This window comes from Ictidomys tridecemlineatus, chromosome 5 (genome assembly GCF_052094955.1).
Source record: "Ictidomys tridecemlineatus isolate mIctTri1 chromosome 5, mIctTri1.hap1, whole genome shotgun sequence".
NCBI classification, from domain to species: domain Eukaryota; kingdom Metazoa; phylum Chordata; class Mammalia; order Rodentia; family Sciuridae; genus Ictidomys; species Ictidomys tridecemlineatus.
In genome coordinates this window covers 37681613-37709116 of record NC_135481.1, presented here as the reverse complement: position 1 = coordinate 37709116, position 27504 = coordinate 37681613, and the positions used below count along the sequence as shown (strand labels likewise).

At 36.6% G+C, this 27504-nt stretch overlaps 1 protein-coding gene across 5 annotated transcripts in view; it reads right to left on the bottom strand.

The window, feature by feature from the left end:
* Znf106 (zinc finger protein 106) overlaps positions 1-27504 on the bottom strand; it is a 67498-nt gene extending 39994 nt beyond the window's left edge. For 3 of the 5 annotated variants that reach the window (XM_013359068.4, XM_078048925.1, XM_078048924.1), the window contains exons 1-3: positions 27327-27504; positions 6719-6804; positions 2004-2065 (exon numbers count right to left, since the gene is read on the bottom strand). In XM_013359068.4, the coding sequence (XP_013214522.2) occupies positions 2004-2065; positions 6719-6799 (143 nt within the window). In that variant the 5' untranslated portion in view covers positions 6800-6804; positions 27327-27504. The remainder of the gene's footprint in view (positions 1-2003; positions 2066-6718; positions 6805-27326) is intronic. The other 2 variants (XM_078048926.1, XM_021726099.3) reach the window with 1 other exon arrangement.

Below are 27504 nucleotides of genomic sequence, written 5' to 3'. Positions count from 1 at the left end.
CAGCTATTCTGGAGAAAGAGGCAGGGGGATCCCAAGTTTGAGATCAGCCTGGGCAACTTATTGAGATCCTGTCTCGAGATAAAATAAAAAAGGCAGGTAGAAAGCTTGCCTAGCATTTGTGAGGTCCTGGTTCAATCCCCAGTACCACAAAATAAATGAATGAATGAACAAATAAATAAATCAACTGTCTTTTAAAAGTCTTAAATGGCTGATTAGTGACCTCTGAATTAAATATGACATTAATCTTGGAATGCAATGGGTTTCTTTCCTATTAACTAGATTTACTGACCTTATTTGTTTTATTTAATTTTATAATATGTACATGTGGAGCAGGTGGCAGATAAGTAGTCTAGAATAAGGTAAGCTCTAAAAGGAAGTCCACTGGAAATGGGTTCAAAAATAATTAAAATAATCCACATAGAATAAAAATTTAACTGTTTTTCATAGATTTTGAATGCTAGTAAGTTAGAAATCACATATATTCAAGTTATGACAACGGCTCACCACACACTAACTCTTGAGTAAAATCCTCTTTATATTGCTGCTAAACCTAACCTTTGCATAGTATGAGACTAGGGACATGTAAAAATTCCATTAATATGCTAAAGAGATGCTGAAAGTTTCATAACACATTAACTTGCCCACATAATCTAAAACAATATGACTTAACAAAAAAGTTAATACAATAATGTCAAATGATATAGGATGACATTCTTTTTTGGGAGGCTGGTGAGTGAGGTACTAGCAACTGAACTCAGGGGCACTCAACCTGAGCCACATCCCCAGCCCTATTTTGTTTTGTATTTAGAGACAGGGTCTCACTGAGTTTAGTGCCTCGATTTTGCTGAGGCCGGCTTTGAATTTATAATCTTCTGCCTCAGCCTCCCAAGCCACTGAAACTCCAGGTGTGTGCCACCATGGCTGCTAGGATGGTATTCTGATCAAAACTTAACTATTATTCAGGGAATAAAATACATTTCATATTTCTTAGTTTCCCAATGATGCTGTTTATCCAGTCTCCAAACTTCAAATGCAAAACATTGAAGTCAAAAACAATAAAAAAGAAACCATAAATGGAAAAAGGACAGGCATATATACATACTTTTTTAAAAAAGCAGCTTATTATATTTTCTTCCCTTAAACATCTCAAGTTTTAAATCACAAAAGAGCGTTCTCAAAAACACTTAAGGCCTGTAATTTGATTTTGTTTATACTAATGAGATTCAGTGCAATTTAGTAGACTTTGAATTTCTCAAAGACTATTCTAGGAATACTAGAGGCTTATAGTATGCAATAATTTATAACATTGCTAAATATGAAATGTCCCAGCTGTAAGGCTGCTTTGTAGGAATGATATAGCTTATTAAAGAGAGAACTAGTTCATCCTAACTCATCTTTGTTATATTCTACCAGAGCTGCTGTGAATTTTACACATTTGAGATGCACAAAGATATCAGTTTATCCTTTTGCAGTTGTTTATGGAGGTGGGGTACTAGAGATTGAACCCAGGGACTCACACATACTAGGCAATCACTGAGCTACATCCTCAGTTCTTTTTTATTTTATTTTCAAGACTGGGTCTCACTAAATTACCCAAGCTGGCCTCAAACTTACAATCCTCTTGTCTTAGCTCCTAAGAAGTAGAACTGCAGGGTTTATCCTTTTAGAATGCTAAAAATCTACTGTACTTGTTACTAACGCAAACAGATTGTTCTATGCCATAAGACAGCATTCATTAACAAAAGATTACTATCAAATAAACTGACAGGGGGTGCTGGAGTTGTGGCTCAGTGGTAGAGCACTTGCCTTGAAAGTGTGAGGCACTAGGTTCGATCCTAGTACCACATAAAAACAAATAAAGGCATTGAGTCCATTCCATACACAACTGAAAAATAAATAAACATAAACAAACAAACAAACAAATAAATAAATGGACAGGCACCATTGGTACTCAGCCCCCCTCCCCCATATGCAAAATTTATGGAAGAGAGCCATTCCCATACCTGCCCTTCAGGTTTTCAAGTTCCCTGTGATGCAACATGCTCCGCATGTGTTCGTCCATCTCCTTCAAAATCAAAAAAAGCAGATTAAACTAAGGGGGATTGTTTTGGGGGAGGGAGGAAAAAAGACAAAATTCTATGTCCTATGTAATCAACAATTGGGGATTCAGCTTCCTATGTCAATGTTTCTTTTGTGTGTGACTATTCTCAGATCACAGTTCTTCAGCTGTGCTTTTTGAAATATTTTCCTTTTTTTGGCACTGGGGATTACTGAACCCAAAGGCATTCTGCCATTGAGCTACACCCTCAGCACCTTTTACTTTGGCATTTAGAGACAAAGTCTCATTAAGTTGCTAAGGCTGGCCTCAAACTTGAATCCTCCTACTTCAGCTTGCCAATTTGTTGGGATTGTAAGTGTATGTCACTGTGTCCAGCAATATATTTTAAGTAAAAGAAATTATTAGAAAAACATATTTAGATGGCTTTTTAAAATGATTAGAAAGTATTGCCTTCAGGAGGCAAAAAGACTTTTTTTAAATTATTTTTTATTTTTTTTTTATTGTTGGTCGTTCAAAACAAGACTTTTTTTAATATTTATTTTTTAGTTGTAGTTGGACACAATACCTTTATTTCATTTATTTATTTTTTATGTGGTGCTGAGGATCGAACCCACGGTCTCGCATGTGCGAGTAGAGCGCTCTGCTACTGAGCCACAACCCCAGCCCAGGAGGCAAAAGACTTTTAAGAATAAAATATGTAGGTTAATTCTATCCCGCTACAAAGAATTTACTAAAGTTTTAATTTTTGTTTTAATTCTTAAATCATTTAGTATTCCAACTACTTTTGTCCACACTCTCTTTCTCTACTGAATATTTCAAGAGTAAGCTACAGCCTGATATGGTGGTGCATGCCTGTAATCCCAGTGACTCTGGAGGCTGAAGCAGGAACATCACAAGTTCAAGGCCAGCCTCAGCAACTCAGTGAGGCAACTAAACAACTTAGCAAAACTCTGTCTCAAAATACAAAATCACAAGGGCTAGGGGATGTAACTCAGTGATAAAGTACCCCTGGGTTAAATCCCTAGTATTCCCGAAAGAGTAAGCTACAGCCAGGCTCCCAAGTTCAGAGTCAGCCTCAGTAGCTTAAGCTACTTACTTTCCCTAAGTAGCTTAGCAAGACCCTGTCTCAAAATAGGAAAAAATAATAATAAAAAGGGTTGGGGATATGGCTCCATGGTTAAGTGAGACCAGGTTCAATCCTAGGTACCTTTCAAAAAAAAAAAAAAAGTACGTAAAAGGTTAACAGGTTTATGGGACTGGGGCTGTGGCTCAGCAGCAAAGTGCTTGCCTAGCACATGCGAAGGCCTGGGTTCAATTCTCAGTACCACATAAAAAGAAAATAAAGGTGTTGTGTCCAACTACAACTAGAAAATAAGTATTAAAAAAAGAAAGTAACAGGTTTACACATAGTTTGTCAGACCTGGAATATGATAAACATTTGTTGAATGAATATAAATGGCTACATCAATTATAGATGGGAATTACAAATATAACAGTCTCTTCTCTATAGCAGATCGGGAAGTTTTTAAAAAAATACTTTGAATACAATAATTCAGTTACTGCTTTACTTCACTGCACACTCCTCCACTTCCCCAACTGATTTGGTGGGGTCTAATGAAAAGTTTGAACATTTACTATGTCCCCTCCCACTTCCCTTATCTCATTCTTAGAGGGAAGAAAATAAAATCTGTGAAAAAGTTGTCATTTAAAAACATGCACACCACACACAAAACACAAAGAGCTGTAAATGTCTATCCTTTTGTCACTTGAAAGTTTATATAGCCAGCATGTCATAATTAGAGAATAGCTATTTATATATACAAATAATAAAAGGCTACTAAAATTTCTGAATATTACTGTTTACTATATTCTGTGATAAGTGCTCTAAACATTTTCTCATTTGAACAGCAAAATATTGCAGAGTTACAAACTTTCCAAGGACACAGGATGCAGAGAAGTTAACTTCTTCATTTACCAGATTTTTATCAAGTGCTTATTATGTACCAAGTGGAGAGTGAGGGATTGAAGGGATAAATATGAAAAGATGGCCTCTCAGAGTTATAGATAACCAAGTAGTTAAACTGGAACTCCCAGGCTGATCTGACACCAAGACAACATTTCAATGTTCCAAACATTGTGTTGGAATGAAAAACTCCAAGAATTCACAAAATCTTCAAGTCCCTATGCTTGCTGTTTTTCTTTAGATTCTTATCTGTATTATAAATTCCTTCAGTTAAATTTAAGTGGTTTTTCTAGCAACCAAGCCATTCCTGACCAAGACAATATTAATTGAAATGAGTTATTCTCTCTGATATAAAAACTGATTCTGTATTTATTACAAAAGTGTTATAATTAAAAACTAGTTGCAATGTGACTTTTGATTTTCTAGAACACTTCACTAATTTTTCCCAAATTTATATGCAAAATCCTCACCCATTCTGTTCCAAAAAATGAATACAAATAGTGAAACAACTGAGTATTCAAAATACCTGGACAAGACCCACAGGCTAGACTTAAGGTAAGAGCTCCAAATATATACATTTTTGTATACCAGGCTTCTGTTTAGTTCCTTGCACATTAATCAGTGTTCTTTGTAAAGGACTGGGTATCATGGTTGAATAAATTCAAGAAATACTGAAATAAAAAACTAAATACAGCTGGGTGTGGTGGTGCACACCTGTAATCCCAGTGACTTGAAAGACTGATGCAGGAGGAGCCCAAGTTCCAGGCCAGTCTCAGCAACTTAGCCAGGCCCTAAGCAACTCAACAACCCTATCTCAAAATTAAAAAAAAAAAAAAAAGAAGAAGAAGAAGGGGAGAGGTGGGGGGAAGGGGTGCTGGCTGGAATGCAGCTCAGTGGTAAAATGCCCCTGGATTCCATCTATAGTGCCAAAAAAAATTAAATAAATAATAACAAAAAATAAATGAATAGATACATATTTTTAACTTAATAGCTTCTTGGTTTTTTATATAAGTTAATGGGCATGAGGATGCTCAGGGATTATATTATACAGCTTTTCCTTGCTCAAGTCACCCTTTCTCCTCTAAAGTATATGTGGAGAAACCAGGATTACATTTGTTTGGGAATCTGGAGGAAAGCACTGTTTCAACACAAACTGTTCTTAATCTATCTAAAAATAATAATTAGAGTCATCCCTTCCAACTAATCCATAGTTATTTTACACTATATTACTCACTAAAACCATACCATTCCCTTGTCTAACAACATAAAACTGGCTTTTCCTAAGACAAGAGGAGTAACTATAGTCCTTGATTTTTACTTCACTATGATCATGGCAAGTGTGAAGTGACAAGATAGGGCTGCTACTCCAAGAAAATCTAATACCACACCTTGGAACACTGGCCTCTCTAGTCCCATCTTCCACCAATCTGAAAGTAGACATAAGGAACTTGGAAGTTATTCATAAGTCCAGATCAAGTTTTAAATCTAAAAAAACAATTACTTTTTAAAAAAATATTTGTTGTTTTTTGGTTGTAGTTGGACAAAATACCCCTATTTCGTTTGTTTTTATGTGGTGCTAAGGATAGAACCCAGGGCCTCACACATGCAAGGCTGGCTCTCTACAACTGAGCTAAGCCCCAGCCCCAATTATTTTACTTTTTAAAAGGTAGCAGATATATTATTAAATATAATTTTAAATCAATTAGTTTTTTCCATCAGTAACTGAAATCTTCAACAGGGGTAAAAAACCTTCATTATAGCACATTTGATACTGTTTTCCAATTATCTTCACTTAAATTACAATCCCACTAATCCCAAAACAAAACTGTTTCAATCAAATAAGCTTTCTTACTGACACCTAGAACTGCCAACTCCATTCTACCTGGGTGTCCTTTGTTCATGTTGTTTTTCACTTAACCTATCTCTTTTTCCATTTCACTTAAATTGCTTTACTCTTAGATTTCTTTCAAGGTGCATTACCTGCAATCAGACTTTCTTGGCTAACCTAGCCCATGATCTTCACAGTTTTCTGAATTTCCAATAACAATCAAGAACATACCTGTAATCCCAGCAACTCGGAAGATTTTCTAGAACAAGGAGGCAGGAGGACCACAAGTTCAAGCCTCAGCAACTTTGCAAAATCCTTACCAAAATTAAAAATAAAAAGGGCTGGGAATGTAGTGGTAAAGTGACCCTGGGTATAATCCCTAGTACTGAGGTGGGGAATGAGGGGGCAGATAAGGTCTATATTTCTTTGTGCAACATCCCCATCTTGTGGATGTCTAGGATATTGTTAGTACCATTTCTGCTATATTGCACTTTTCATAAGACTGGGCATATACAGAAACCAGGTACATATGAAAAATGCCATATTTGCTAAGCATTTGTGCATTTAAAAGTATACAATTTTAAGATCTCAGAAAATAACAACCTCAAATAACCTGAATTTCTCTGTAAGTGGTTCCTAACTAAATTTCTCTATATTATTCACCTGTGAGTACATTCAAATTCTGGTAGAAGTTTAATAATACAGGTACTGACTTAATGAGGTAGTACTGAGAAAGAAACCAGTGGCCTAAGACTATGGCTTAAGAAAGAAACTAAATAAGACATTATTAAAAGCTTTTATCCATCTATTAATAAGACATCTCTGAAAAAATGATTATCCATATAGCCTCAATTCTCCCTCTGATTACCTTTTTTGAGCTGTATGCAATGTGGCACAATATGCATTTTCGTTCTCGTACCATAGTGACCAGATCTGAAGCACTCAACATCAAACCTGCAACAAAGAAGTTAACATTTAGTAACCTTTCCCCCAGATACCTTCTTGAATTGATCTTAACATAGTCAAAATTACAAGTCATATCTTCCTCACCTCCGCCTTGCTTTTCTCCCAGTCTTCCTGTCTCAACAGACAGAAATTCCAATTTTCCAGATGCCAATGGCCACAACTTTGTGAGTCACCCTGGATTGCTCTTTCTCATCCCATATCTACCCTTATCAGAAAATCCTGTCAACCCTACCTTGAAATATACCCTAATTTCTACCAGTTCTTACTACCTAGGACATTTATCATTTGCCACATGATGGTCCTACTGACTTGACTCCCTACTTCCACTCTGACCTCTTAGAGTCTATTTTCATATACATAAACAAAGATTCTTGGAACAGGATTTTTTAAAACTTAAATAAGGTCATGTCATTCTTCTACTCAGAATTTTCCAATGGTTTACAGAAAATTATAAATTATAAGTCTTTGCTGTGGCTACCAATCTGTTTCTCACTTCTTCTCAAGCTTAAATGCCCTACCACTCTTCCTTTATCATTCCATTTCAGTCACAATGCCCTCCTTGCTATTCCTTGATCATACAAGGGATTCTCCCCACTTAAGGCTTCTACATTTCTTTTTCTCTTTACTGGGAATATTCTTCCTTAAAATGACCTATGTTTCTTATGGGTCTACTCTATCATTTCCATCAGATATTAAAATGCTGCCTCATTGGGGAGGCCTTCCTTGAACTCCTATATGATATTGCATATGCTGTCCCTCCTCCCCTATTTCTCTATTAACCTGCTTAACTGACCACATTTTGACCATCTGTGGAAACGGTGAACACTTAGTTGACCATGTTTCCACAGATGCTCAAAACAATATCTCTTACAATGTGTTCTTTTGCAATGTGATTTTGTCACCACCCATCCAAAAAGTAGAGTATTTCCCTCCTCACTGTGAACTAGTATGACTAATAAAATGTAGTAAAGGTGATACTATATAACTTCTAAGGTTGGGCTTTCCAAAATCTGCAGCTTCTGCCTTTGTCCACTTGAAATACTCCCTCTTGGAACATACCTACAATGCTTTTAAAAAGCCAAGCCACAGGGAGAGGCCACGTGGAAAAGAACCGAAATGCAACAGAGTACAACAACAGTCAAGACCAAGTGACAGTTATAAGTAAGCTGTTTTGGGGTTCCCAAGTACAGCCACCAAAGTCAAACTCCAAGCAAGATCAGGAAGACCAATAGTTGAATGCTTTTCAACCCACAGAATTATAAGAAACAATGAAAAAGTTGTTTAAAACCAGTAAATTTATTATGCAGCAAGAAATATCTGAAACAAGGACCTTTTGTTACTTATTTTCCCAATTACAACTTAAGTTCCACGAGAATAAGAACTTCATATATTTTTAAATTTTTTTTTTTTTAGTTGTAGATAAACACAGTATCTTTATTTATTTGCATGTTGGTGCTGAGGATATGAGGCAGGTGCTTTACCATTGAGCTACAGCCCAGCCTGAACTTCACATATTTTGAACACTAAGTATAGTTACAACGCTTGGGACAGAAACTGGCACGCTGAAGGCAATCTGTTTAACTATTTGTTGAATTGTTCCAAATGGAACTATCTTAGGTTACTAAACACAAGATGAAGAGAGCTGGGTTTAGAGTAAGACCCAAAGGTTTTCAACTGCACAATCCTCTAGCACTAACATACTCAGCTTTTGAGTTCAACACTCCACCTAAGATTTTAAGTCCACTCTACAAGAAGCATTCTTTTTTTTCCTCTACACAACAACACCAAGCTCTAACAGACATATCTACTTGCAGTTCATTCCTTACATGCAGTTCATTCTTTAGAAAATCTTAAAACCATGACAAAAGAAGGTTATATGTCAACCTAACTGCTAGACAATAGCAGAAAGACCAATAAAAGATGCCTAAGGTTTTCCATGTCTCTGGTGATTTAACGTTTTTCTTGCAGTTGCAACCTACTTCAACATTGAGCATCTAATATTATTTTTTATTTAAAAGCACTGTTCTTTCTTTTTTATTGTTATTTTCAGAATACGTGACAGTAGAATTCTGACATATTATACATACATGAAATATAACTTATTCTAATTAGGATGCAATTCTTGGGGTTGAACATGATGTGGAGTTACACTGGTCATGTGTTCATATATGAACATAGGAAAGTTATGCCCAATTCATCCTACCATCTTTCCTATACTAATTTAATTTTAAATAATAAGGTTCAACACTTGAATAAGATTATGGAGTAGCTAGGCATAATGGCTCCTGTAATCCCAACCAATTTAAGAAGCTAAGGCAGGAGGATCACCAGTTTGAGGCTAGCCTGGGCAACTCAGTGAGACACTGTCTCAAAATAAAAAATAAAAAAGGCTGGGGATATAGTTCAGTGGTAGAGTGTCCTTGAGTTCCATCCCTAGTGCCCTCCCATCAAAAAACAAGATTACAGGGTACGAATCTGGACATTTGAGAAAGATGAATATCAATTAGCTACCAAAACAAAGATATACTCCTTAATGAATAGGTATAATATTATTTATACTTTCAGGATTACTAAAAATCTCCTAAACCTTAAAATTAACGTAACTCACTCTAGTATTGTTGTAACATGTTTATTCTTCTAAATTTCTTGTCTTAACATTTACTTAAAGTTTACTACTTGTATGAAATATTTTATTATTTCATCCAATAAACATTTATTGAACACCCAGGACTAATCTAGGAGTTCAGTAAACTGATGAAGAGATAGGCCCAGAAATATTTTTATTTATTTGGGGGGGGGAGAATTTTTTTAATATTTATTTTTTAGTTTTCGGCGGACACAACATCTTTGTTTGTATGTGGTGCTGAGGATCGAACCCGGGCCGCATGCATGCGCACTACCGCTGGAGACACATCCCCAGCCAGGTCCAGAAATATTTTAAATTCTGCCTCAAGAAACTAACCATCAAAGCAAAATAGAAACAAACAAAAAAACCTCAGAAGCAATAAAGTCAACAAAGAGGCGTGAACTTTTTTTTTTTTTTTTGATGGTGGTGCTGATGACTGAACCTAGGGCCTTATGCATGCCAGGAAAGTACACTACCACTGAACTACATACCCAGCCTCCAAAGTCTGACTTTCTGACACAAGCAACAGTACTGTTAATTTTTTTATATTTTTCACTAAATTCAGACTGTGGCTAGGAGTGGTGGTATATACCTATAATCCCAGTGACTTGAGAGGCTGAGACAAGAAGATCACAAGTTTGAGGCCAACTTCAGCAACTTATTAAGGCCCCAAGTAACTTAGAGGAAGCTTGTCTCAAAAAATAAAAAAGGCTGGGGATGTAGCCCAGTGGTAAAGCCCTCCTGGGTTCAATCCCCAGTACCCTTCTCCCAATCAAAAAAAAAAAAAAAAAGAAAACCTACTGCTTTTTAAAAAGCTGACGATGTCAACCTCTAATAAATGAAGAAATAAATCTATGTGGGCTGGAGTTGTGGCTCAGTGGTAGAGCACTTGCTTCACAAGTGTGAGACACTGGGTTCAATCTTAGCACCACATAAAAACAAATAAATGGGGTCAGGGTTGTGACTCAGAGGTAGAGGCCTTGCCTCGCACATGCGACACTCTGGGTTCAATCCTCATCACCACATAAAAATAAATAAGTGAAATAAAGGTATTGTGTCCAACTACAACTAAAAAATAAATATTAAAAAATGCAAAAACTAAAAAACAACAAAAGCATTGAGTCCATATACAACTAGAAAAAAAATAAAACAAAAACAAAGCTATATATATGGGCTGGGAATGTAGCTTGATGGTAAAGTGTATGCTTAGCATGTGTGAGGACCTGGGTTCAATCTGTAGCACCAAATAAATAAATAAAAGCTATATAATAAAAATACTCTGTAGATCAATTTCTTATATTCATTTTTACTTTCTCAGAAAGTGAAAAAGTATGCTAGCAATTTGATTAATAAGGAAAATATAGTATATATATATTGGGTTGATCTGACAGGAACTTCAATTTGTAGGTCCTTAAACTAGGTTAAACATAATTCCATTAAGTTTTCTGAAATAATTATATTAGCTCACAACCTTCTAGATATGAACCATTATTCTTTAAAGGCTTTAACAAAGATTAGAAGCCAAAGAAGCAATCATCCTGCCTGGTGATCTCAACCAAGGTGATTGAGAGGTTCCATAATGCAAGTCAACTAAGTATATAAGCAATCCAATTACTGCCATCCTCACTTTAACCACCTTATATCTCCTGCCCATATCAATTAAATTTACCTCATGAAATCTTTTGTTTCTCCAAATGAGAAATATATGACATTTCTCGGATCCAATACCCTAAAAACCTTATAATCACTGTTTCTCCATGTTCTAATTACTATTATTAGTACCATTACCATTCGCCTAGGCAAAATTGTATATCATGTCAGATTCTTTTCTTTCAAACTCCCATACTTATGAGACCCAGTCTCAAAATTTTAAAAGGGGGTAGAAACATGGCTCAGTGGTAAAGAACCCTGAGTTCAATCTCCAGTACTGGAGGCATGTATGGGGACAGGGTATGATTTACGTTGACCAGGAAGATAGTCTTTTAAGTAGCCATTATTTAATAAAACTGTAGTCTACTTCAAACATCAATACCTTCTAATATTTATTATATAACTCAGGGCTCAAAAAACACCTTTTGGTGTAGAAGAACTTCATTCAAAACATCATCATTTGGTTTTATTGTTAAAACAACCTGAGAAATAAGTTAAAAACAGGCTATTAGATGGTAGGTTTGTTTGATCTTGCTAACCTACTATGAGGAACAGACATAACTTTTTATATCTGTATAACATTCATACATTAAACCCAGTAGTGCTTAAGAAATTTAAATTTTGACAATTATACTCAACTTGGAATCTACATGATAGTAAAACACTAAAAAAAGAAAAAAAGTTTATTGTTTTGGTTTCTTTGCGGGGAGGGTGGCAGGGTGAGGAGTAGTACACTGAATATCATTTTCAAAAGTCTATAGGCAACTTTCTATACCTCCATTTAACTCTGTCAGAAAACTAATGGATTTCTGGTGAGCAAAACAGGGCATCAGGGAAACTTTTTGCCACCATCCCTGTATTTTCTAGAGATTATGGAACAAAGATATGACTGACATTTATGGGAGATACTCACTTTACTGAGTGGGTCTCACTAAAAATGTAGAAAGCTGAAAATTAAGGGGTCAGAAGTAGTTTGGGGCACATGAACTAAAAACCAGAATTTCAATTCTTACTCTTGGTAGCTATCCTATTTGCTAGTTCTAAGCCTGCTGACACCCCTTCAGAAGGAAAGTGATTGTTGTTTTCCTGTATCAATCTTCGGTTGAACATTAACAGGTATTTTACAATTCTCCCTAACACTTAGCAGGAGTGTATGTATTGACCACTCTTTTATCAGTAAGCAAAGGAGTAAAACAGGACAGGAATTTAATGCTGTGACTTAGGAAAAGGCATTAATAGGTAGAAGTTCAGGGGCTAGGATTGTGGCTCAGTGGTAGAGCGCTTGGCTAGCATGTGTGAGACCCTGGGTTTGGTCCTCAGCACCACATAAAAATAAATAAATAAAATAAAGGTATTGTGTCCAACTACAACTAAAAAATAAAATATTAAAAAAAAATTAAAAAGTAGGTAGAAGTTCAGCTTCCAGCAAATAATGCTGTTTGTAATGCCACCATCAAACAAGGAAATTGTCAAGGCAAAATCAAAAGTCTGATTCTTTAACTCAGAATTAGAACTAACGTCAGGTTCTATTTTCTTACTTAATTCTGGAACTTGGCAAACATTATGCCCCTCAGGGAAAAAAGAAAGAAAGAAGGTGGGATAAAACTGACCCTAACAATGGAATAAAAATGCTAGTACAAGTTATCATCAGAAAACAGAATAACCCATAAACTCCAAGATAGCATCTATATACACTTTTTAAAATGTATAAATGGATAGCTTATTGCATTTATTTAACAGCTGAAAGTTTACAATTCCTATCTTTAACAGAATCATATATATATATATATATATATATATATATATATATATGATTTCCCCAAGCACTCCCAGAAGTCTACACCATAATTCACAATTCCATAATCACTGCAAGCTAATGAATAAGCCTAGATGACTACAAATATTCTCAAAAAGCTCTGTTGTTCTCCTCTCATTGCTAAAAGTATATTTAATAATCTCATCCATTTTGTACATGTAAAACCAAAATAGCTGGTGTTTTCATTATTTCTATTTTTATAAAAATCTTTTAAGTTCATGGTTACTATATCATTGTATTGGTATAATTTAAATTGACATAAATGTAGGGCTGGGGATGTGGCTCAAGTAGTAGCGCGCTCGCCTGGCATGCGTGCGGCCCGGGTTCGATCCTTAGCACCACATACCAACAAAGATGTTGTGTCCACCGAGAATTAAAAAATAAATATTAAAAATTCTTTCTATCTCTCTCTCTCTCCTCTCTCACTCTCAAAAAAATTGACATGTAGATTTCTAAATGCTTTTGTTCTGTATTTTTTAAAAAATCATTAAGTCTGGGGCTGGGGCTATATAGCTCAGTGGTAAAGCGCTTGCCTCTCTCACATGTGAGGCACTGAAAATAAATATATTGCATCCATCTCAACTAAAAAGAAAAAAATCATTAAGTCTCTAAAAAGCTCATCATGTATTTTATTGAAATTTAGAAAGGAAAGTATATGCTGCTATAGTGGTATTTGCAAATTTGGGGATTTGCAAATTTGGAAATCTCCAAAATACCTTTATAAATACTGAGTCTAACATTTACTAAAAGCTTATGTGTATACTGTACTTGTGGCAGTGATAGATCCTAACACATCAGCAGGCATGCAATAAAAAATATTCTCATGGGCTTTGGGTGCAAATCAGGTGTAGAACACTTACACTTGAACAGTATGCACAAAACTCTAGGTTTGATCTCCAGCACTGTAAGTGCATCTGTGCACACACACACACAAACAAAATAATCAGACAAAATTCGTTCAAAAGTTCAGCAGTCCAGAAGTTTATAAATTTTCCCAGGGCTCAAATCTACTTTCATATCACCATCCTAAAAAGAATAACTCTATTATTGAAAGTGGTCTTATCGATAAACTTTCTGTCAAGGGGGCTAGAGATAAACCTTCTGTCAAAATACCCTTACACAATCATATTTTCTAAATTCCTTACACTACAACAGAAGTAGTCTCTTTAAAATGCAATTCTGATCATAACATTCCCTCAATTTTTTCTCCTTATAAGGTATTTTGGAAAATTCCAATCATAGAATTATTGAATTTCATAATGCTCATCCCTATATCCACTACCTAGATTATATAATTTACATTTTATACTTATCCATATATTCTTAGTCACTTAATCATGATGTGCTCTTGTATATTTTGTTGGATATGTTAACGTTTTACATATATATTTTTTTGTGCTTGTGTTCATAAAGTATGCAGATTTTTAATTTCCTTTTTATTTTGTATCATTATAGGCTTTTAGTTATTAGGTTTGTGCTGACATTATGAAATGAGCAGAGATGTTCCTTCTTTATCTATTTTCTCAAATTTATATTAAGTTGATGCATTTCTTCTTTAAATACTTGATAAAATTCAATAGCAAAACTACTGTGGCCCTAAATTTTTTTCATGGCTTTGTTTGTTGTTTTTGAGATAGAATGTTGCATATGTTACCCAGGCTGGCCTTGAACTCTGGGCTCAAGAGATCCTTCTACTTTGGTTTCCTAAGTAGCTGGGACTACAGATGTGCCCTCACATCCAGCTATTGAGGTTTTTAAAACCATTAACACCTGGAGAGTGATATTGGTCAAATTATATTGCTATATTGTGTATATTTACAAATATCTAACAATAAATCCCATCAATGTGTACAACTTAAAAAACAATAATACCTTATGTTATGGTTTGGATATGAGGTGTCCCCCAACCCAAAAGTTCATGTGTGAGACAATGCAAGAAGGCTCAAAGGAGAAATGATTGGGTTATAAGAGTCTTAACCCAATCAGTGAATTAATCCCTTGATAGGGATTAACTGAATGATAATTGAAGTGTTAGGGTGTGGCTGAAGAAGGTGGGAATCAGGACATGACTTTGGTGTATATATGACATGACTCCTGGAAAGTGGAGTCTCTCTGCTTCTGGATCACCATGATGTGAGCTGTTTCCCTCTGACACACTCTGCCCCATGATGATCAGCCCTGAGGAATGGAGCCAGACTTCTATGGACTGAGACCTCTGAAACCTTGAGTCCTCAAATAAACTTTTCCTCCTCTACAACTGTTCTGGTCAGATCCTTTAGTCACAGCAGCAAAAAAGCTGACTAAAACACCTTACCTTTTAATAAATATAAATTTATCCAGACTTTGTTTGAATTTGTGATAGTTTTAATATGACAACATTAAAAAAAAAAGTCAAATCTGACACAGTTATTCTGTAAGGCCTTAATGTGCCTTTTAGAATCGGTATGAAAAAATCCTTTTACTCCTAATACTAGTCTTTATGTTTTTTTTTTTTATTTTATGGGTTTATCAATAATATTACTCTTGGCCGGGGATGGTGGCACATGCCTGTAATCCCTGCAGCTCCTGAGGCTGAGGCAGGAGGATAGCAAGTTCAAGGCCCTGAGTAACTTAGCAAGGCCCTAAGTAACTCAGTGAGACCCTTCCTCTAAATAAAATACAAAAAGGGCTGGGGATGTGGCTCAGAATGCCCCTGGGTTCAATCACCAGTCCCAAATACTACTACTACTACTAATAATAATAATAATACTGTTGATCTTAAAAAAAAACCCTCAAGTTTATGATTTTTGTCTACTGTTTGTCTTTGTCTACTGATTTCTTCTTCTTTGGGCTTTATTACATCTTTCTAACTACTTTGGGTTTATTCTGTTCATTTACTAGCTTCTCAATGTTGAACTTTAGGTCATTATCTTTAGATCTTTTTTTTTTTCTCTAAAAAATGTGACTAAAGCTATAAACTTCCCTGGTAAGTACTACTTAAGTTGTATCCTACAATCTTTCTTGGGTGGTTTTTAATTAACATTTTAGGTTTAGAATAGTTTCAGAGTTATAGACAAGTTGCAAAGGCAGTAGTATATTATATATACCTCACACCCAGTTCCCTGTATCAACATCTTACATATATTGCTGATACATATGTCATTATTAATAAAGCAATATTAATATATTAACTTAAGGCCATACTTTATCCAGATGCCTTCATTTTTAAATTTTTTTTTATTAGTTATTGATGGATCTTTATTCACTTATTCGTTGATATGTGGTGCTGAGAATCGAACCCAGTGCCTCACACATGCTAGGCAAGCACTAAACCACTGAGCCACAACCCCAGCCCCTAGATGCCTTCATTTTTTACCTAATCTTTTTTTTTTTCTTTTCCAGTTGTCATTCAGAATATCATAGTACATTTAATTATTATGTCTCCTCTGGCTCCTCTTGGCTGAGTTATCCCACAAATTTTTATGTGCTATTCTCTTCGGCTTAACTGTTTATGTGGCATATAATTTCCCATGCATTACTTTTAGCCAATCTGTCACTATGCATTAAATCAGGATGTTCTGTTAAATTAAGAGAATTATTAATATTTTTGGATTAGATCTACCATTTTACTATTTTTTACTTCCTCTATTTTTGGTTTATACTTTTTCTGTCTTCTTTGGCATCAGTATCTTCAAAGAAAAAAAATTGTGGGCTGGGGATGTGGCTCAAGCAGTAGCGTGCTCGCCTGGCATGCATGCAGCCCGGGTTTGATACTCAGCACCACATACAAACAAAGATGTGGTGTCTGCCGAAAACTAAAAAATAAATATTAAAAAAATTCTCTCGGGCTGGGGATGTGGCTCAAGCAATAGAGCGCTCGCCTGGCATGCGTGTGGCCCGGGTTCGATCCTCAGCACCACATACCAACAAAGATGTTGTGCCCGCCAAGAACTAGAAAATAAATATTAAAAATTCTCTCTCTCTCTCCTCTCTCACTCTCTTTAAAAAAAAAAAATTCTCTCACTCTCTCTTTACAAAAAAAAAAAGAAAAGAAAAAAAATGTGTGGTAACAATTGGGGAAGCTGGCTAATGGGTACACTAAAGATTGTTAAATAATCATATATATATATATATATATATATATATATATATATATATATGTATGTATGAATGAAAATTTCCAAAATGTTTTAGGGAAAAAAGGAAGGTGCTAAGTTTTGTATGGTTGAGAATTGCTACTCTCCTTCCTACCTCAGAAATAGTCACAGTGCTATAAAAAAGGGACAGGATTTTAGGATAGCATTGTACAGCAAGGAACTCTGACCTAGTCTGGGAAATTAGGGAGTACTTCCCCACGCAACTGACATTTGGACTGAGATATATGAAAGATGAGTGGTTAACTGGATCAAAATGGCAAACAGCATTCCAGGAAGAGGAGCAAGTATATAAAGAAGCCCTAATGTCTCAGGGAGGAACATGGTAGATCAGTACTAAAAATACCATTTTGCCTGGAGTACAGGGGAGGGTAGCTCAAGTCTTTGTGGGAAAAATTAAAGAAAGAATCATATTGCTGGGTGTGACATTGCATGCCTGTAATCCCAGCAGCTTGGGTGTCTGAGATAGGAGGATCGCAAGTTCAAAGCAGACTCAGCAACTTGGTGAGGTCCTTAAGCAACTTAGTGAGATATGTCACTAAATAAAATATAAAAAAGGGATGGGGGTGTGGCTCAGTGGTTAAGCACCCCTGGTTTCAATCCCTGGTACCATAAACAAAAACCAAAAACATAATTTATCATAAAACAATAAACAAACATTTCAGTATATAAATGCTCTAGCATGACAGTATTTTAAGAAATAAAACTATGAACATGACAACTATAAAAACAGACTAAAATAACAGGTATATTATAGTGCTGATAAAAATACATCATGAGGGGCTGGGGTTATGGCTCAGTGGTAGCGCACTTGCCTGGTATGCATGAGGCACTGGGTTCGATTCTCAGCACCATATACAAATAAATAAAATAAAGGTCCATCAACAACTTTAAAATATTTAAAAAAAAAATACATGGGCTGGGAATGTGGCTCAAGCGGTAGCGCGCTCGCCTGGCGTGCGTGCGGCCCGGGTTCGATCCTAAGCACCACATACAAATGAAGATGTGTCCGCCGAGAACTAAGAAAAAATAAATAAATGTTAAAATTCTCTCTCTCTCTCTGTCCCCCTCTCTCTTCTCACTCTCTCTTAAAAAAAAAAAAAAAAAAAAAAACATCATGAGAGGCTGTGGCTCAATGGCACATGTGTGAGGCACTGGGTTCGATTCTCAGCACCACATACAAATAAGTAAAATACATAAAGGTCAATAACTAAAAAAAAATAAAAATAAAAATAAATCATGAATGCCATTGCTATCAGTGATACGATTTTTTCAAAATACTAAAGACCAGATCTTTTTTATGTTTTGTTTTGTTTTTTGGTACTGGGGATTGAAACAGGGTCTCTTTACCACTGAGCTACATCCCCAACCCTATTTTATTTTGAAACAGGGTCTCACTAAATTGCAGGGCCTTGCTAAATTGCTGAGGCTGGCCTCAAATTTGCAATTCTCCTGCTTTAGCTTCCTGAGTTGCTGGGATTATGGATATGTGCCACTGCATCCAGCACTCTAGACCAAATCTGTGAAGGGTGGTTACTGGGGATGGAATCTAGGGGCACTTCACCTCTGAGCTATATCTCCAGCTCTCTTTTGAGATATGGTCTTGCTAAATTGCCAAGACTGGCCTGAAATCTGCAATTCTCCTGCCTCAGTGTCATGAGTCACTGAAATTACAGGCATAAACCACTCCACCAGGGGACTGATTTTAGTGACCATCTCTTGATTATCTTTCTGAACTAAAGAGAAACAATTCCTTGATTTATGTAACTATGCTTCATGCAAAAATACTGCTTATAAGGAAAACAAACTTGGTTCTAGGTTTAGAAAATTATAAAAAGATTCATCTATGTGAATATTCTCTAGTAATATAAGAGGGGCTGGGGATGTGGCTCAAGCGGTAGTGCGCTCGCCTGGCATGTGTGCGGCCCAGGTTCGATCCTCTGCACCACATACCAACAAAGATGTTGTGTCTACTGAGAACTAAAAAAATAAATATTAAAAAAATTCTCTCTCTTAAAAAATATTTTTTTAAAAAAGAAAGTAATACAAGAGTTAAGTATTTTTACCACAACCACACACAAAAAAAGGCAATGCAAATGCTGATTTAGCTGGAGCTAATTCCATAACACATATATTTCTTTTTTTTTTTAAAGAGAGAGTGAGAAAGGAGAGAGAAAGAATTTTTTTTTAAAATATTTATTTTTTTTTAGTTGGCGGACACAACATCTTTATTGGTATGTGGTGCTGAGGATCGAACCCGGGCCACATGCATGCCAGGAAAGCGTGCTACCGCTTGAGCCACATCCCCAGCCCTTCTTTTTCTTTTGTGTACTGGGGATTGAACGCAACACAACCATTGAGCCATATCCCCAGCCCTATTTGTATTTTATTTAGAGACAGTGTCTCTGAGTTGCTTAGGGCCTTACTTTTGCCGAGGCTGGCTTTGAACTCATGATCCTCCTGCCTCTGTCTCCTGAGCTATTGGGATTACAGGTGTGTACCACCAGCCTGGCACATACATATATTTCTTTCTTTTTCTTTAATATTTTTTAGTTGTAGTTGAACACATACCTTTATTTATTTATTTTTATGTGGTGCTGAGGATTGAACCCAGGGCCTCACATGTGCTAGGCGAGCACTACCTCTGAGCCACAACCCTAGCCCCACATATATATATTTCAAATCATTTTATACACAATAAATATACATAATTTTGCCAATTTAAAAATTAACTTTTGGGGGGCTACTCGGGATTGAACCCAGGAGTGCTTTACCATTGAGTTAAATCTCCATCCCCTTTTATTTTTATTTTTTTATTTTGAATCAGTGTTTCACTCAGCTACTGAGGCTGGCTTTGAACTTAACATCCTCCTGCCTCAGCCTCCCGAGCTGCTGGGATTACAGGTGTGTGCTGCTGTGACTGATTCAAAACAAAACAAACAAACAAACAAACAAAAAAAGATTTTTTTTTTTTTAAACAGAAGTAACACAATTTTTGAAAACAATTTTTTAAACCATACAGAAATGTCCCTTACATTGTAAGATGTCTAACATCCCAGATATTTAATCCATTAAATATCAGTGTACTCTCCCAATTATTTTGAAAAGAACATCCTTCAATAACTGGGAATGCAGATAAAAGGTAGAGAGCTTGTCTAACACATATGAGGCGTGAGACCCTGGGTTCCATCCCCAGTGCTGGGAGAAAAAAAAAAGAGAGAGAGAGAGACAGAAAGAGAGACAGAGACAGAGAAAAGAAAAAAGTACTCCCCAAAATTTCTACATTTCCCTTGGGGTGATCCTAAACTCACTGAAAGTCACCAGATTAGGCTAATGACTAAAAGCAAGATCTTTAGAATGCTTGTGTTCAAAACCTAAAACTCACTAGCTGATATTATGGTAATTAAGTAATATAATCTTTCAGTGTCTGCTTCCCTTTACTATCAATGTCATATGACTGTTGAGGAATTAGTACATTGATATGAAATATTTTACACAAAGCAGGTCCTAAACTAAATCTTTTGCTATATTTAGTTATTAGTATAATCATTTGCTGAATACCTCTCCCAGTAAACTATAAGCTCTAAGATGGCCAGCAGAATGCTTTTTAAAAAGTTTGGTAATTATTTAATGACACAGAAAAATAACATGTCATGAAACAAACTGATTACAGCTAGTAGGTAGACAATGACTTCACTTTTGATTAAAAAATTTAAAAATAGGGCTGGGGTTGTAGCTCAGTGGTAGGGCAGTTGCCTAGCATGGGTAAGGTACTGGGTTTGATCCTTAGCACCACATAAAAAACAAATAAAAAATAAAGGTTAAATTCTTTAAAAAATAATAAATAAAAAATAAAAACATACATAAACTTGAGAGGTTATAATCAAAATATGAACAGTAGTATTACTTCTGTCCAGTGATTAAATATTCTCCCCTTCACATTTATTTATTTATTTATTTATAGTTGTAATGGACAGCATGCTTTTATTTATTTATTTTTTCCTTAACGCGGTACTAAGGATCAAACCCAGAGTCTCATATGTGCTAGGCAAGCACTCTGCAACTGAGCTACAGCCCCAGTCCCTTCTCTTCACTTTCGTGTATTTTTTGAAATGCAATTATTTCTGAAAGAATAACAAAAAAGGTACTGAAGACAGAAACAATTATTAAATGACAAGAGTTAGGAGTCTAAAAAGCCACGCCAGTTTCCAGGCAATCAAGGTCAGAAACCTAAAAGAGGTCCAAACATGGTGACAACAATCAATCCTAAAGATGGAATATTATTCTTTTCTTATTGGACTGCCTTTTTTTTTTTTTTTTTTTTTTGGTACCAAGGATTGAACTCAGCGGTGCTTAACCACTGAGCCACATCCCCAGCTCTTTTTATATTTTATTTAGAGATAGGGACTCACTAAGTTGCTTAGGGCCTTGCTAAGTTGCTGAGTCTGGCTTTGAACTCGAGATTCTCCTGCCTCAGGTATCTCAGCCACTACGATTTCAGCTGTGCACCACCATGTCTGACTGGAATGCCATTTATCCAACTGTTTCTTCTGCATTTGATATTCTCTTTAATTATACTTAATTAATTAAATATTAATTGCAGAATACCTTTTGCTCATCATTTTGTTCCTACTACCTGACATGTTTGGTATACACCAGGTAATTAATATATGTTGAATAAATAAATAAAAATTAACAAAGATGTTTGGAATAGAAACAAACAATAAAAATAGGAATATATCCTTGAATAGCATTATTTTAAGTTATATAGCTAAGATGCTTATATAGTTTACTGTTGGAATTTACCCTTAAAATATACATACATGCAGAATATCTCTAAAAGGATTCCCAAGAAACCCATAACAGTCATTGTGGGAAAAGAACTGAGGGCCTGGGGATATGAGTTTACTTTACACTGGAGATTCTTTCGAACTTTCTAAAGATTTAAGTAGCAGGGTGTGGTGGCACATGCCTGTAATCCCAACTATAGGCAGAGGCAGGAGGATGGTGAATTCAAGGGTAGCCTTGGCAACTTAGCAAGACTGTGTCTTTAAATTAAATAAAAAGGATTGGAAATGGGATGGGCACAGTGGTGCTTCCCTGTAATCCCTTCGGCTTGGGAGGCTGAAGCAGTAGGATTATGAGTTCAAAGCCAGCCTCAGCAATTTAGTGAGGCCCTAAGCAACTTAGCATAACCCTAAATTTAAAAGGGGCTGGGGTTGTGGCTCAGTGGTAGAGCGCTGTGTGAGGCACTGGATTCAATTCTCAGCACCACATATAAATGAATGAGTAAAATAAAGGTCCATCAACAACTAAAAAATATTTTTTTAAAGGAGGGGTGGCGCTGGGGATGTGGCTCAGTGGTTTAGTGCCACTGGGTTCAATCCTCAATACCACACACACACACACAAAAAAAGGCTGGGAATGGAGCTCAGTGGTAAAATGTCTCTAGGTTCAACTGCCAGCACTACATGTACATACATGCGCACATACGTGTGCACACACATGCCCGTGCACACACTTGAGCAATACATAGGATTGTTTTTAAAACTAAAACCAAAACAAAGCCACACCCACCTTTTAAAATCAGTTTTGTTTTGTTTTGTTTTTTTAACACTTAGAAGACCTTAGATCTAAGAACAAAACTATAAGACTGTAAAAATTCTAGAAATGGAATTTTTTTGGAACTCCAGAAATCAAGATGTTTGACTTGTATATATTTTGAACTTTCAGAATGGCTATACAGATATCATATTACTTAGATCTCTCCTGATTTACTGATACTCCAAACATTATAATCTTATTAGATATTGATTACCCATCCAAAAAATACAAATAAAGTACACAAGTAGCAGAAGTACTAAAGTAATAATAACTTTGCATTTATATACCAGTTTATAGTTTACAAAGTATGATAGAAAAAGCATGGACCTTGGATTTAGAAAAAAAATATTTCATAGGTCTACAACCCTGAGTAAATTTTAATCTCCCAAACTTCACACTCCTCCTTTATAAAAAATGGAACAGTTATCATGGATTCAGTTAAAAAAACAATTTCTTATAGTGAGCTTTTCATCTTTTTAAATGATAATCATTTATATTTTGAATATATAATGAGTCATTTTAAAATTTTAAAGCTACACATTATAACCAAGTGCAACAGTGTAGCCTTTATTGGAAAATGAATAAAAATTGGTTTAGACAGGAACATGAGCAAGCACCTGTAGTCCCAGCTACTAGAAAGACTGAGGTAGAAGGATCACTTGAGCCTAGGAGATCAAGACTAGGTTGGGCAATAGAGCAAGCACCCTCTCAAAACAAGGTTTAAAAAGAGGGACAATTTGGAAAAAATTTAACCCCTGGATGGATATTGGATAATATAGAAAAATTATTCCCACATATCTGGGTTATGCAGGAAAATGTTCCTTTTCATTAGAGACCTATTAAAATACTTAGAAATCAAATATCAGGAATAAAAGCAGGGCTGGGATGTGGCTCAAGTGGTAGCGTGCTCGTCTGGTATGCGTGTGGCCTGGGTTCGTTCCTCAGCACCACATACAAAAAAAGATGTTGTGTCCGCCAAAAACTAAAAAATAAATATTTAAAAAATTCTCTTTCTCTCTCTCTCTCTTTAAAAAAAAAAAAGAAATAAAAGCAAATATAGTACAGCAAAATATTAGCAGATTAAAAAATTTGAGTGATAGATTTACATGGGTTCAATGTATTTCTTTCTCTACTTTTCTGGTTGTTTTTAATTTTTCAAATAAAAAAGGTTTATAGTGGCCTGGGAGGCTGAGACAGGAGGATCATGAGTTCAAAGCAAAGATTCAGCAAAAAGTGAAGTGGTAAGCAAGTCAGTGAGACCCTGTCTCTAAATAAAATACAAAACAGGGCTGGGGATAGAGTGCCTCTGAGTTCAATCTCTGGTACAAAATAATAATAATAATAATAATAATAATAATAATAATAATAATGTTTATAAGGAGCCAGGCACTGTGGCACAAGCCTATAATCCCGGCTACTTCAGAAACTGAGGAAGGAAAATCATAAGTTTGATAGGACTAACTCCCAAAACCTGTTTTTTTCTCTGGGCCCGTCACTCCCAAATTTCTGAGAAATCTACAAATATTAGAGTAATTGTAAAAAAAAAAAAAAACTGCCTCTTTTTGATTAAAGCTTAAGTGCAACTAGCCTACACAATGTACTTTCAGATTAAAGCAAAGAAAGATGTATTTTAAGAAACGTATAATACAAGGTAATATTCTAAATATCATCTGTTGATCAGACATAAAAGACAATATCAACCTAAAGATCCTGAGAATGCCAGACCAATGATGGGATCTAGGATGATGCCATCCTCACATACATTCCCATTAAAGTTTTAGACCTCATAAGTGTTTCTCACTCTCAAGGTAGCCTGCATTCTCCTCTAAGTATGGTATTGTCACCTTTCACTTTCTAATAAAGCTCCTCCTCTTTGCTAAAATCTAATTCATACTTAAATTCTTTTCAGGGATATGTCAAGAGCCTGAAAGGAGGTTGGCAAAGCAGCACACTGTTGGGATATACATACAGCTGTAATCCCAGAGAGTCAGGAGGTTGTGGCAGGAGGATCACAAGTTCGAGGCCAGCCTAAAAAACTTACCAAGACTCTATCTCAAAATATAAAGGGATAGGGATACAGCTCAGTAATAGAACCTGGAGTCAAGCTTCAGTACCAAAGGGGAGGAAAAAGAGCCTGGAAGGTCTGAGAAGAGTTCTCCCTGGAGAAAATTCCTCAAAGCCCCTTAGAGTGACATTGTGAAAGTGAAACTCTGGACCCACTAACAATAATTCCCATTTCCCTCTCCCCAGCCTCTGGCAACCAGTTTTCTACTTTCTGTCTCTGTGATTCTAATTACCATCCACAGATATTCCATGCCCATGCCCATTTATGGTGTGTGTGTGTGTGTGTGTGTGTGTGTGTGTGTGTGTGTGTGAGAGAGAGAGAGAGAGAGAGAGAGAGAGAGAGAGAGAGAGAGAGAACCACAATGGTTGCAAAATGCACACGCTTTTTGGCATCTTTTCTTTTTCACTATATATTGGAAATCTTTCAATATTGGCTCATTTACATAAATACATAAATCTGTTTAACCATCCTCTTTTGATGAAAACCTGGGAACTCATATTTCTTTTCTTTCCATTTTTCTTTTTGGGAATTGAACTCAAGTGCGTTCTACCACTGAGTTTTATTCCTAGCACTTTAAATTTTTTATTTTGAGTCAGGATATTGATAAATTGCCCAGTCTGGCCTCAAACTTGGAATCTCCTGCCTCAGACTCCTGAGTAGTTGGAATTATAGACATGCACCACCAGGCCCAGCTGGAACTCATATTTGATAGTCTCTTTCAGTTAAAAAAACAAAACACTCAACTGACTATAAACTTGCTCCCCCTACCCTTTCCCTTTCTTCTAGTTCTGGGGATTGACCCCAAGGCCATGCTAGGCAAGTGCTCTGCCACTGAGCCACATCCCCAGGGGACTAAAAACTTTCAATTAGCAATTCTGCATGTTAGGCATGCAGTTAGAGTACTCAGGTGTAACCTGTCTGCCTAGGTACTCATTCATTGGGTATAATACTAAACTTCCCAACATGTGATTCCAAGACATCCAATATGTATACTTCTCACCCAGTCATACCTGGTTCCTGAACCAAGTCATCTGGCATTTACCATTGTGTAGGACCTGCTTTTCTTATAGAGTAGCTTTTAGACTACATAGGCTCCAATCTAGATGTACAATAATCACCATAGTTTTTCATTTTTATTTACTTTTATGTCGTGCTGAGGATGGAACCTAGTGCCTCACAAGTGCTAGCCAAGCACTCTACCACTGAGATACAACCCCAGCCCTCCTTTTAAAATATTTTCCTTTTAATACAAGCAATTGTTTCTGACTAACCTGGTCAGATTTCTATATAACCTTTCCCTCCTTCCAGGCCATTTTGAAGTTCTCTTCAAAAACCATCCAGTAAACATACTCTAAATTTTCTAGATTCAACTTAACTCTAGAAACTGTAAAGCAGTTTGCTTTCTCAGCAGAAATGCTTAGAATATCCAATTTGGTGTAACAGTAAGATGTTTTAGCATCATATTAAGTGATGCTAATTACACTAAAAAGGCTAGTTTAAGCAAATTACCATCAGAAATGTATAGAATCACATCCAAAAGGTGCTGCATAAAACACCTGCCATCACAACATTGCATTTTTTTTTGTGACACACCCGAGTGTATTTGGCATATTTGTAGTAAGTACTAATTAAATCCTAGTCGAATTCTGAATATTATCTTCCACTGTTTCATTCTCAGCCAAACTTGTGAAGAGAACTTAAAACAAATTTTAAGATTTCCCAGGGACTGGGCTGAGGTTGTGGCTCAGTGGTAGAGAACTTGCCTAGCATGTGTGAGGCACTGGTTCGATTCTCAGCACCACATATAAATAAATAAAATAAAGATCCATTGACAACAACAACAATAATAATAAAAGATTTCCTGGGATTTAGAATGGTATTAAGCTTTTAATACTAAAAAATTATTTGTGGCCTGTCGTGGGGGTGCAATTTTTATTTCCAGCTACTCTACTTGGAAGACTAAGGTAGGAGGGTAAGAGTAAAGCTTCCTTATTTATGATGGCAGTCCCAAGTTGATTGAAGCCACGGAAGTAAACTTCCCAACAAAATGGCTTAATCTTACTCTCAGAGATGACTAAATCGAACAAATTGAGGAGGGAGGTGCAAAGCATTTCCTTTCCATAATTATGCACCGAGATCGTACTAAATATTAAACAGACACATACTAAGCGCTCCATAGTTAGCTGCTATTATTAAGACACATCCCACAAGGAGACGACCAAAGGAGGAAAAAGAAGCGAGTTACAAGAGGCCACAGGAGTCCCTGGCCTGAGACCCGCAAATCTTTGAGCACCAGGGTCTAGGGCACCCTCCCCAGAGACCAAAAGAGATTGGCGGCCTCCATAAAAGGTCAAGGTTTTGGAGCCACGTTTCCTTTGCGGCTGAGAACAGAGTCGGAACGCCCCCGCGAGAATACATATCCTGAAGTCAGAATCACCGCCTGCCCGTAAACCCGCGCAGGATCCGGGAAAGTGGGTGGCCAGGTTGCCTTGAGCCACAACCTGCAGGAGCAGAGACCCTGGCGCGTCATGCAGCCCCACCACCTCCCTAAGAGACAGACCACTACGACCCTCGGGCTCCGAAATCCTCAACGCAGGTCGGCCCCTGGATACTCACATTCACAGCCAACCCCTCTTACTCCATCAGGCCGCCAAAGGCCCGGCAAGGGAGCTCCCTGACGCCCCCCTCGGCTTCGGGTCCGGTGGCCCGCTCCGGACCCGCTCCCTGCCGGGCTCTGCCACTGCCTCCGCCTCCGCCGCCGCCGCCGCCACCAGCGCGCAGGCGCACCTCGCAG